At 44.5% G+C, this 12,455-nt stretch overlaps 1 protein-coding gene across 2 annotated transcripts in view; it reads right to left on the bottom strand.

The window, feature by feature from the left end:
* Positions 1-10,545, bottom strand: part of RNF38 (ring finger protein 38) — a 107,333-nt gene extending 96,788 nt beyond the window's left edge. The window contains exon 1 of one of the 2 annotated variants that reach the window (XM_056513117.1): positions 10,005-10,545. In XM_056513117.1, the coding sequence (XP_056369092.1) occupies positions 10,005-10,530 (526 nt within the window). In that variant the 5' untranslated portion in view covers positions 10,531-10,545. The remainder of the gene's footprint in view (positions 1-10,004) is intronic. The other variant, XM_056513118.1, reaches the window with a different exon arrangement.
* Positions 10,546-12,455: the final 1,910 nt, after the last annotated feature.

The following is a 12,455-nucleotide window of genomic DNA, read 5'->3' as shown; positions in this document are numbered from 1 at the left end:
CGTTTGCCTTCAAAATTCTCTTTTATGCCACAGATGTTTTAAAAGTGATCCTAAAAAGAAAACTGTTGTTACATGAACATCAGAAATAATGAAAATCTGCTCATGGAATTTTGTTATGTATTTTTATGTTTTCTCCCACAATAACACAGTTTGCCTCAAAATCCTTACAATACCCATTCCCTGCAATTCCTTTGGTTTTCCTAGCCCTCAGGATCCACTTTTATTTCCTGTGTCCTTTTCAGAGAGATTGTAAACTGCAGCTGTTTGGAAGCAAAACACTGTCTAGCTGTCCAATAGCTACCTGTGTGCACAGATCAAGTCAGACAAAACAGTATCAGATCCCTTCAAGCTGTTTGCTTGAGAGAGCAGACTAATTTATCTGATACTTAACCAGTGATTTATTAGAAGTCTTCTTAAAAACTAAAAAGCCTCCCTCAAGTTTGAAGCTATTTACAGAGAAACAGGACTAAGCAAACAAGTATGAGAGCTTTACTTAAGAATGCCAATTTCACTTTTATATGGGAAGGCAGCCTAAGGAGGTCATATACCACAATTTTTCACTCTTTTCCTACTTTCTGCTTTGTTTATATTTTATGTTATTGACTGAATTCTTGTTTGTACCATTCTCCCTTAAAAATACTATAGAAAATGTATACACTAGGAGAGTCATCATATTAGAAACACTGGTTTGGTAAAGACTAACAAAGAAGGGTAAGAATGCATCAGTGAATATATTTTTAAAACATTTTTTTTTACATACCCTCCAAGCTAGGAAAAAAATCCCTCTGATTGCTGAACACATCTCAATTAATTTATCTGGCAGTTTCTGAGAGTGTACCAAGTATGACAGGGAAGACAGGACCCAGCATCCTCTATACTTCTAGGACTGAAAAATAAAAATTGAAGTGCATAGTTTTGTCTATCAAGAAAAACAGACTACACATAAACCAGCAAGTAAGTTAGGAAGAAGGGTGAGAGGCAAAAGTGTAGCTCTGCTTTAAATACAAAGACCTATTGATACTTTACCCAGAAGCATTTATACATTAAATAACCATCACAAAAGGTATTTTTGGGGGTGTGAGGAGGAAGCATGTGAAAAAAAACAAGGCTGAAAAAATGCAGTCTCTCAGGACTGAGGTGACACTTGTATGCCAAAGCAAACTGTCTTCTCTCATCACTTCTGACCTAAAGTGCAACTAAATTGCTGTCCCTTCTCCATTTGCAATGCCTGAAGCAGGCATCCCCAGGCTAAACAGTACATGCTTACTAAACAGTAACAGAAAGATTTTCAGCCTGCAAGAGTCTGGTGCATATCTGATAATTCAATCCCCCTGCTCAGCCCAGGCCAATTTAGAGCAGTGCCTTGTCTGGGGAAGTTCTGAATTTTTCCAAAGTTGTAAAGTCCATAATGTCTGCAGGTATCTGCTTCAGAGTGAAGAAAGATTCTTCCTAAAATTATCTGCTGCATATTCAGGTGTTTCAGCCTGAGCCCTACTCCCAGTGACTCGCCTCACCAGCATGCAAAAGCCTGGCACTATCTTTTCTTCATCTGCCATAAGAGGAGGACAGAGGACATTGAGTTCCCTTGGTTGGGATCTCCCCTGGGCCATCTCTTCAGCCATGCTGGGCAATCCTGCTGTCCTCCAGCTCTCCCCACAGGTTCTGTGCTCCAGCCCCTGCATCAGCTTGCTGCCCTTGAGCAAGCCAGCTCCACTGGGCAGGAGCTGCTGCCCACCCCTTCAACCCCCTCGTGGCACACAGCTCTTCTGCCCCAGTGCCTCAGCCTTCACTGGATGCCACAAGGTCCCAAATTCTCCAGGCTGCCAAGGTCCCTTGGAATAGCACACCTGCACCCCAACATACTGACTGGTCCTCACCATGTAATGTAATCAGTGAGACAGCTGAGGATCACTATTCCACCAGGGAGATATGTTGCTCCATAATTGTGTTTTTTCCAGGTCTGTAAGGTGGCTCTATGCTAGTCACTACTGAATAATTTTTTACTGTATTTACCACTTTAATTGCTTTTCCCTAATTCTTCATGTTCAGAATGCCTCATCAAATAAAAAGCTGCCAAAATGCAACATATCCTTTCAGTTACTTTTCCTCAGTGTCCAAATTCTTCATTAGTAGTATTTTTTGGTATCTCACTGCATAAAAGCAGAATCAATACCCTGTGAGCACAAGAGACTGAAAATAAAGTTTTAATAAAGAAAGTAATATTTTTTACCTCATTCCCTTTTTCAGTCCAACTCAACAGGCCCTTACAATGAACAACATCAAATACATCTTGACTTTCACTTTCTTGAAACATGTCCCTGCAGCATGTACTCAGTTTGCTGATTTTCACAAGGATAATCACATACTTCTTAAGTTTGAAGACACTTGTCACACTGGTGGCTAAAAGCTTTCACTTCCAAGCCTCCAAAAATCAAAATGCATTTCTGAAACAGCTCAAAAGTCTAACCTGTACCCAACCTCCAAAATAAGCTGAAAAGGCAATTTTCAGATCATATCATAAACACTTTATGTAAACTTGCTCAAAACCACACACAAACCACGATTACAGACTCACAGGGTTTCTGTGCCAAAAAGCTCAATATCCTACTACTAAATCTGCATGATAATTCTTTCCAAAAACTACTGCTTACTCTGCTTGGCTTTGGGCCATTTCAACTTATAAACAGGAAAAATGTATGCTATGGAAAAGATATATATACAGACAGCCTGCACACGTTAAAAAAAAGCATATAAATGGATTTTTAATGGAAATTCAGAAAATCACTTTAAAATGTTGACTTGCAGGTAGGGATCCCACAAACATTTGCACTTTTAATGAAAACAGAAGAATCCACGTACCTAAAAGCCAAAATTTCACAGAGCAAGAACCCAAGCAGAGAGAAAACACAAATCTCTTAATATTTTCACTCTGGAACCTGATAAACTTTGGGTGCCAAGCAGCAAAAGATAAAGAGGAGATAACTTTCAGCTGTGCTGAAAAAACAGGCAGCGAATGTTTTCAAACTGTACGTTGCTGTTCCGTGGTGCAGGTTCAATCATTCAGCACAGGAGCTGTTCCAAGTATTCTCCAACAGACCCAACTGTTCTCCACCCACAGCCAATGTTTCTAGCTATACTTCACGGCTTAATAGCTATCCCTCAGGCTCTCACACCACTAGAAGTCACACAAACAAAGACAGTGCAGGGCTTTTAGCAATTTTTAGACTATTTAAGTCTTCCTAACAGGGAGTTTTCCAGACATGCGGATTATGAAGTATTTTAATAAGATTCACTGAATTCATACTTTACTCCTTCACAGGCTGGCAGAAAATTTGTATCATCACTACCTTCCTCGTATCCTCCTTCTAGAAAAATGTGCAGAAGCACAAATAACATTTTTTTGGAAGTAGAGACTGGTAGTATTACAGGAAGAAATGCAATTCCACTTTTCATAAAGGATATCAGAAACAGTTCAAGCAATATTCTTTACTGATACTGGCTGCACACCCTTGTGCTACAGTTGTGTACCTTACACAGAAAAACAGAAATTCAGTTAAAGACTTAAGTTTTTCAGGGGGTTATTTTGCTGGAATTTTTTTCTTATTGCTTGGTGGGGGGTTTGGTTTGTTTTTGCAATTGAAATGCTAGAGTACATTTCCTTTAATATTTTAATTTCCCATTTGGGATTGTCCTAGAAGCTGGTGACCAAGCCCAAACGCTTAGAGATGTGAGCTCTGAACTACAATGTTGCTTTGAAGGCTGGTTATTATGACAGCCCATGTTCAAGAAAACCACACCAGCTGCTAGACAATGCAGCAAGCAACAGATATTTGCCTGGATGCAGAACCCCAGTCATTACAGAAGGCATTAGAGAAACATCCTGAGACTGAGAGCAGATGTTACTTTTTCATACAAGGTGGTGGCAAAGGGCTTGCATGAGAGGGATGATGCAGAGATGCAACCAAAACACAGTGCAAGGATAATGGGAACAGCAGCTCAGGAGCTTAAAGCTGGGATACCCGGCTCTTCATTGAGAAAATCTAAGGAAGAGTGTTTTACGAATGAACATTTGGAGCATGTGTGTGCATTTCAGAAGCTCAGAAAACACTGTATACCATGCTTGCTTAAAATAGTTGTGAAAACACCTATGACTTACTATTTTAAAAACTTCCTGCATCTTTCCTCAAGTGAAGTATGCATTCTTTGCCCTACATTACATCAAGCAACTTCCTGAAGGAACCTTTATTTGAAGTCATCAAAGCACAAGAATAAGAGTATTTTTCCTATCAAGAACGAAGGTTCTTTGTTTATGCAAGGAATTCTAACAACCAAGCATTTACTGTATTTCACATACAAAAACAAGAAAACAATGGTTTAGAACAAGCATACAAGAATGCAACCAGAAGGTGTTAAGAAAAAAAAGGCACCAAAAAAACAAACAAAAAACAAACAAAAGCCAATAAAACAAAGGTGGGGAAAAGCAGCACTATCTTATTAAAATATTAGTGTAAAGGGAGCTCTCAGTGTGCCATGATTTAACCCTAAGTACCAGCAGCAGATTCCGTCACTCTCCCCCTTTGCCAGTGGAATGTGAACAAGAATCAGGAAAGGTAAAACTTGTGCACTGAGATAAGAACAGTTTAGTAATTGAAGTAAAGTAAAATACCAAAACAACAGTAATGATATAATATTATAATTATAATGAATAGGGACATGAGGGGATGGGGGGCAAAGGGATGACCCAGGAATAAAACCCAAGAGAAACAAGTGATGCACAATACCAACAATCACCACACACTGACTGATGCCCAGAGTGCCTACCAGGAAGAAAATTAACTCTATTCCACGGAAAACCAGGGTGCTGAAAAATTTATAATGTTATCTCATATTCTGGTACCCTACCTTCCTGTTAACCCATGCACATCATGCATCACATTAACAGTGACAACCCTTATGTTTAGATGACACATCTCCATTTGAACTTCTAATATGAAGCAGATGCCATAGAAGACCATTTAAAATACTCAAGATGCAAGAACTAACAAAAAAGTTGCAAAGCTATTGGTTGAAAAACATTTAAAGCCTATCTTTCTAAGGGAAAAAAAAAAAAGAAAAAGAAAAAAAATTGATCAAAAGATTCTGTCTGCATATGGATTTCATTTTGCCAAGATAATTTGTGGGCGAAAAAGGGCTGCACAAGCAGCAAAACTAAACATAAAAAGGCAAAGAAAAAAATTCCGAACCCCCACCATTATTTTTTTAATTAAACACAGCCTTTCCAAGAATTTACAATGCTCTCAATCACGCTTATTAATATTCTTTAAAGCAGTTTCTCATTTTAACCTTTCTGCAACAAGGCAAATATATTTTTCAAGCTCAATATTTTGATGACTTAGACCAAAAGGATAATTTATATTATTTCATAAACAGATGTTGCAAAGCAGAGCATGCATTTCCAAATTGAAGACATATCTCTCGTCTTCTTGCTGTTATTAAACTGAAATTTGTACTTAAGAGAATATTCTGAATTTTTAATTACCATGCTTTTGCATATTTTACATCTAAAATATGCCAGATTAGACAAAGATAAAGTTGTTCATGCTCTATGAACTACAATCAAAATAACTGTAAAATAATTTTATAATATATATTTTCTTTAAAACAGATTTGTTTCAGTCTTACACTATCCTTAAATACTTATGCTGGGGGCGGGGGTGGCAGGATATTAACACTTGCTAGCAACCACTTGAGCTGCCTTGATGCTGGCACCTAAAAGGCACACCTCCAAAGAACAGTATCAGACCATAAAATCATAATTTCCAGTTCCTCTAAATATTACAAGGTAAAAGTAAAATAAAAATATAAAAGTGATAGTCACAGAGCATGACTTAAAATGAATGCAACTTATCTGAAAATAATTGCTAAGAAAGTACATTTGCATTTATTTCCCAATTAAATCAAATAAATATACAACTCGTACCTCTTATAACCAACTTCTTGAAACAAACGTTAATTATATGTCTATTTACATTAAATCTGTAATTAGTTTATATATTCAAAGTACAACTAATTTATGCAAAAAATAAAGCCTGTCTTCCTTTATAATTCAAAAGCAGCAAAACTAACATACCAACATTATAATAAATAATTCTGATATGCTAAAGGTAATTGCAATCTTGTGTCCAAAACAGATTATGTTCAAACATGCAAAGTAACAGATTTACAATACTGTGGTAATTCTAACCAAGAAGTACCATCAAGCCATTTCTTTACATTGCACTTAGACCAAATTAAAATTGAGATGCTCCAATTATAGTTTCTGGTTTTGGTGGGCTTTTTTTGTTTGTTTATTTTTTTCTTTAATCTATCAAAATCAATTGTAACTATTGAAAAGTCTCCACATCCTGAACATGTTTCACTTGTTCCTACCAAGAAGCTATCTTTCCATCTCACTTTATATTACATGGTTATAAAGCTGTGAAGGCACCACGTCATAAATAAAAAAACTAATGTCTTTCACCAGGCATGCCAGAATTAAATATGACTCCCACTGTAAAGCCACATTAACTGCTCTCCAGTTTGAGAACAAAACCACAAATACCACATAGAGATGGTATAACTATGCACAACTGCTAAAAGCACAAAAGTTTATATGTGTTAATATGAACATAGAATTCTACTACAAGTGCTCAGCATTTACAGATTTAAGCAGAACCATTAACAATTCAGCTTTCTACTGCACTTAACTGACACCTTGACACCTCATATGATCTTCACAAGAAGTCCAACTCCTCACATTCTACAATCAACTAGGCTTGAAAACTGGCACTAATCCTTTCAGCAGAAGTTTCAGCTTCCCCATGCTGAAAGATTTGGCAAATGCAGTTATCTGCCAAAATAAGCACCTTCCATTACCCCTCTTAATAAAGGACTTGACCATGTGTGTACCTTAAAAAACAACTAAACTAACTAAAGACTTAGCAACAGAATGAGAAAAAGCAATATTAATAGACTCAGCAAAGCTCATCAGATGACATCCAAAGAGCTGATATGAGTAAGGAAGATGTTTAAGAGAAAAGCTGTTTTCACCAGTTATGGACATAACACCATGTCTTAAATACAGAACAACTTTCAAAAGCCATCTTCCCAGATATTGCAAAACCTGAGAATGTCAATACAGGCTTAAAAACAAACAAACAAAAACAAAACAAAACCAAAAAACCACCACTCTAAGAATTTCCAGTACAGACACAATTTTCCTAGCTGACAACACTTCCTCTAGGTGAGTTACTCTTTTTCACCAGGAGATGCAGGTGAGGCAAAATACTTTATGGACAGTGAAATGCCTTCTAAGCTCTGGATCAATTTTCTAAACGAAGTAAAGTATCAGCAGCATTTCTAGTCCAATTCCATTCAAGGCTATCAAACGTGAAAGGATGACTTTCCATTCTGTTGACACATACTAAAAAAAACACAAAAGAAACAACACCAAAAGAGAACCAACTATCACTGAACGTTTTTCTGCTGGAAGAAAAGACATAGCAGACATTCTCTTGACCTTGCATGTAAAGTACAGCAACTTCAATGACCCTCAACATTTGAGGATTAGATCACAATACAGGTTTTTACCAAAAGTTAATGTATTAGGATCAAAAGTATAACTAAGAGGATGGTCAGCAAAACAATCCCAGTTCAGCCCTGATGCCTGAGTTTAGTTCATAATTCTTCCCTCTGGTGACAAATATTTGACTGAAAAAGACAGACCTTCATGAAGAGTGTCTCCCTTTGGATAAGGGCAAGCAAAGAAACAAACACTCCTCAAGCCCTATCTAGAAATCTCCTGGATTTGCCAGTAAATTATGACACTATTTCAAAATTAGAAGATGAATCACATATCATACTATCTGAAATTGTTTTATATATTTTTTAGACAATGACTAGAAACAAGCATTCATCTGCTACTGTGACATAAGTATACTGTAAAACAACCCTCCAATTTGGGTGTCTGCATGAGCTCTTTTGAGCAAAATAATTCTAACTATTGCAAATACCATTAAAACACAGGACTCTAAAGGGCTTTTAAACACAGAATCTGTGCTAGCAAATACCAAAACTTCAGAACAAACCCTAAAAAAGTCCCTTTCTGGAGAATAAAAAGTCTAGTATTCCCCAATCCAGCACTAAGGTCTTCAAACACTAGGCCTGTCATGAATTTATTATGTGGTAAAGGTTACAGTTCTTTTCTCCACCATGATTTTCCAAATTATGGAAAATACAAAAGCTTTTATCTCCCAACAGCAGCATACTAGGTCAGTTTGTCTATAGGACTGCTAAGAGCTTAAGAAGATTAGGAGAGGTTTTGAGATCAGGCTTTAAGATAAGGTTATCATCTACACCAGGAATGTCCATGCAATTTTAAAACCAAAAGTTGAAACTGAGCTTCATCAGATAAAGCCTCCATTTCCAAATAAACTATACTGGAAAAATATTTTTCTCCTATATATTTTATTTGGAAGGCCTGGGAGAGACTAATCTGCTCCGCGTAGTGTGTGATCTCAGGACATAGCAAAAGCTGCTTTTGAACAATATAATACAACGCAAAGGTAAAAATTCAAGTTCTCCCTCAACTTTCTGCATTGTAATTCTTTACTATGTTGTCAATCACGAATTTCAAGAGGAGCTTGTCTGTAAAACCTACTTCATTTCAGAACAAGATTTTTATCAGTAATAAACACCCATACCACATACTCTGCTAAATCACCCAACTAAATGCCCAAAACATAAGCACCACTAAAAACACATTCCAAGAAAAGACTTAATTAGACACCTCGTTTCTTCACCCTCCAGGCCCAAAGAATGATGCCTTGTTTTCTGACCTTCTCCCATACCACTTCCTAATTAGTAACTGCACATACGCATAAACAACTTCATTCTGGCTGCCATTCACAAAGAACAGCTTAGGAAAACATCTAAGGCCCTGATCCCAAAACCACATAGACACGCGTTTAAATATAAGCATGTGGGAAACCCCAGCACAGCCTTGGAAGCGGCTCTTGTGTTTGACTGTAAACAAGCACATCAACCCATATGTTGGGACCACAGTCCTGAAAACATCGAAGCTTCAGGATGAACTAACCACATGTCCAAAACCAGCTCCTCAGAGAGACCCTGCTGTGGGGCGGTTTCTAAGAGGAAATCCAAAAACACGTCTGTGGAACTGGCTATGAGAGCCCCGAAGACACTCACCGGGGATCTCACAGGCAAGAGCCTGAACTGCAGTCCGCATGTCGGAGCACCACGCAAGAACTTGGTGCGACCGGTCACGGTGCTCCGCGAATTCCCGCAGTTACCGGCAGCCCGCCGCGAGGGGCGGAGCCTGGCTCCGGGCACGGATACGGACACGGACAGATCGCCCCCTCTCTCTCTCTCTCACACTCACACACACAAAAATCCTTCCAGGAGCGGGGCGCAGCCGGCAGCTGCAGAAGGCCGGCGGCCGCTGCGCAGGGGAGGCAGGGCGGCAGATCGGCGAGGCCCCGGCGGTGCCCGGGGCACATCGAAGTGTGACGAGACGCAGGCGGGAGGGCGAGCGCACGGTGCCCCGCACAGCGCAGCCCCGGCGGCAGCGGCGCCGCAGCCGGAGGCGCCCGCCGACCGCCAGCGCTGCGGGCCGCCCGCGCTTCGCCCCGCCGCATCCCGACCGACCGTCGGGGAAAGAGCCGCCGCCGCGCCGGGCACCGGCTCAAAGGCGGCCCCGAGCACTTCGCTGCCGCCCGGGCGACACATGGCCTGCCGCCAGCCGCCGCCGCGACTCGCCTCGCCGCGCTCAGAACAGCGGGAGTTTGCCCTCCCTCCCGTCCCGTCCCGCCCGTGGCCCCCACCCGGGGACGGTCCCCGGGCGCCGCGGAGGGCAACTCCGCGGCCCTGCGGGCCGGCTGCGCTGCCAGCCGGGGGCGGGACGCCCGGACCCGCTCCCAGTCCCCCGGGGCCCCTCTCCCGCTCACCTGGCGGCGGGGCTCTGGCGCCCGGGGCGCCGCGGGGTGCGCCGTGCCCGGCGGGGCTGCCCCGGCCCTGGCTCCGCGCTCCCGCCTCCGGCAAGCTCGGCCCGTGGAGGGGCGGCGGCGGGCAGAGGGCGGCGGGCGGCGGTAAGCGACCGGAACCGCCGCTCATGGCGAGTCCCGGGAAGCCGGAGCAGGAGCGGACACGGGCGCGGGTCTGGGGGAGTGCCGGGAGAAGGGAGGCAGCCGAGGGGGAGGTGGAGGCGGCGACGGCGGCCCCACCAGCGGGGGAGGAGGCAACGGAGGAGGCGGGGGGCGGCGGAGGGGAGGAGGAGAAGGCAGGCAGGAAGGGGGCGGCGGAAGAAGCCACCCATCTGCCGCGCCGGCCCGCCTCGCCGGCCTGGCGGAGGTGCCGCTCGCCGCCGCTCTCCTCGCCGCGCGGAGCGGCGCCGCGGTCCCGCTGGCGGGCAGGGCCACGGAACCCGGCGTCGGGCTGCGCCCCGGGGGCCGCCGAGCGGGCGGTCACCGGCATCGCCGCCCGCTCCGGCCGGCCGGCGGGAGCAGCTCCAGCGCGGGGACGGCGGAGCGGTCAGCGCCGGCGGGGACGCGTGGGCGGCATGGGCGGCGTGGGGAGCCTCCGGCCGGGGCGCAGCCCGCCGCCGGGCGGGGGGCCGGTGCCCAGCCGCGCCGCTGCTTACTGTGGCCGCCGAGGAGGAGGAGGAAGTCTCCCCGCCTGCTTCCTCCCTGCTTCCCTCCCTGCCTCTAGTCCCAGCGGCCCGCCGCGGTCCGGCGCCTCCCCAAGGCCTCTCGCCGCCCGCAGCGGCGCTGCCGCAGGGCGTGCCGCCCCGCACTGCGGCTGTGCCCCCTCGGGCCAGCGGGAGCGGGGTCCGTGCCGGCACCCCCGGCGGGCCGCAGCCCTCCCCGAGCGGCCCCGGAGCCATCCTCGGCCTGTCCCGCGTTCCGCCCCCGCGGGCCCGTCGCCCTCGGTCCGGCTGCGCGCCCCCGAGTCCGCACGGCGCTCCGGGGACGGGGGCGACCGCCCGGGGGCAGGGGGCGAAGGTCGCGATCGACGGGCGAGCCGGCCCCCGCAGGCACGTGTAGGGAGCGGGGACCGCCCCATCCAGGCGTCAGCGGGGGCGGTGAGTGCCGGTCACTCACAGGGACGCGACGCCTGTCGGTGTATGCAAAAAAGTCAAGGATGGCGGTAAAGGGATAGGTTAAGGACAGGGATATCCTTAAGCTGTCACGGTGACGCCGGTTTCATTGTCAGGTGAATAACATTCTAGCAAATCCGTTGGCGTGAGAAGGCATCAGGAACGTAGCTAAGAGTTTCTCTGAAGGTGAGGAAATTGCCTCTGTTCCTGGGTTCATGCGTCTCTGCGATGAGGAGAAACAGCTGTGTGTGCGGAGCGAGCCCAGCGGGTTTGGCTCTCGGGAAGAGTGGAATAGTGGGGAAAATGACATATGCATTAACAAAGAAAATTCACAGCGAAATTTACTATCTAGAGGGGTGCATTTGCTGTCCTCCGTGGAACAACAGTAATTCTCTGAGCTCTAAATGTGCAAACAGAGAATTTGTTCCATTTTGCACATCACAGGAGCTGCCTTCTCTTGTGCAATGCTGTGAGTGGGAAATGTTTCCACAAATCCTGCATCAGCCAGCATTCCCCCACTGGTGCCACTCTTTACCCTCACTCCATGTAATTTGGTTGGTGTTTTCATCCAGTGTGGGAGCAGGTGAGCAGGATTAACAACTCTGGGGTTTGTAGCAGACTACTGATGTGATTCTTGTGTCTCAAAAATTTTGAAAGGTCATTCAAAACATTTCTTGATTTGTTTGCTTAAGCTTCATGGAGTGTTTCAGGTCTCCAGCCCTGAAATCAGAAACATCAACAGCTCCTGTGTCCTGATGCTGTGAAACATGAGGGTCTGAAGTACTTTCCTGTCACATCTTCCACTTCACCTTTCTGAGGTGTCTGCACTTTTTTTCTGATTTCTGCTCTCTGGCATGCACGTACAGCATGCATGAAGCCCTTGCCAGTTCACAGCTGGCAGAAAGTGATGAACAGAGCAACTATTGCTTTTGTGATGATTCATTTTTCACTCACTTCCTTGGGGGAAGTTGCTTTAAAATTACTCCCATGCTGAAGGTAATACCTAAAAGTGCATTGTGGGGCAGACTTCCTTTTTTGTAAGCCGTCCAAAAATGGCAAATTTGAATACTAATTATACACTACAGGAAAAGGTGTGAAAATAGTACCAGTCCTTCAGCTAAGACAATCTTCTTAATCTTTTTGTGTGTAGATTGTCTTCCAGAAATAAGCAAAGAAAAGACACTTTTGTAGCATGGAGTTACTTCACCTGTTAGTCTAACACACATTCCAGACTACAGGCTAGCTGGAAGTTCAGGAAGGCTATTTCTGTGCAACTGGGGGCAGAGGTCTTGCAGATATAACC

Source organism: Oenanthe melanoleuca, chromosome Z, assembly GCF_029582105.1.
Source record: "Oenanthe melanoleuca isolate GR-GAL-2019-014 chromosome Z, OMel1.0, whole genome shotgun sequence".
In the NCBI taxonomy this organism is placed as follows: domain Eukaryota; kingdom Metazoa; phylum Chordata; class Aves; order Passeriformes; family Muscicapidae; genus Oenanthe; species Oenanthe melanoleuca.
The sequence above is the reverse complement of the archived record's forward strand: the minus strand, read 5'-3'. Positions and strand labels throughout refer to the sequence as shown.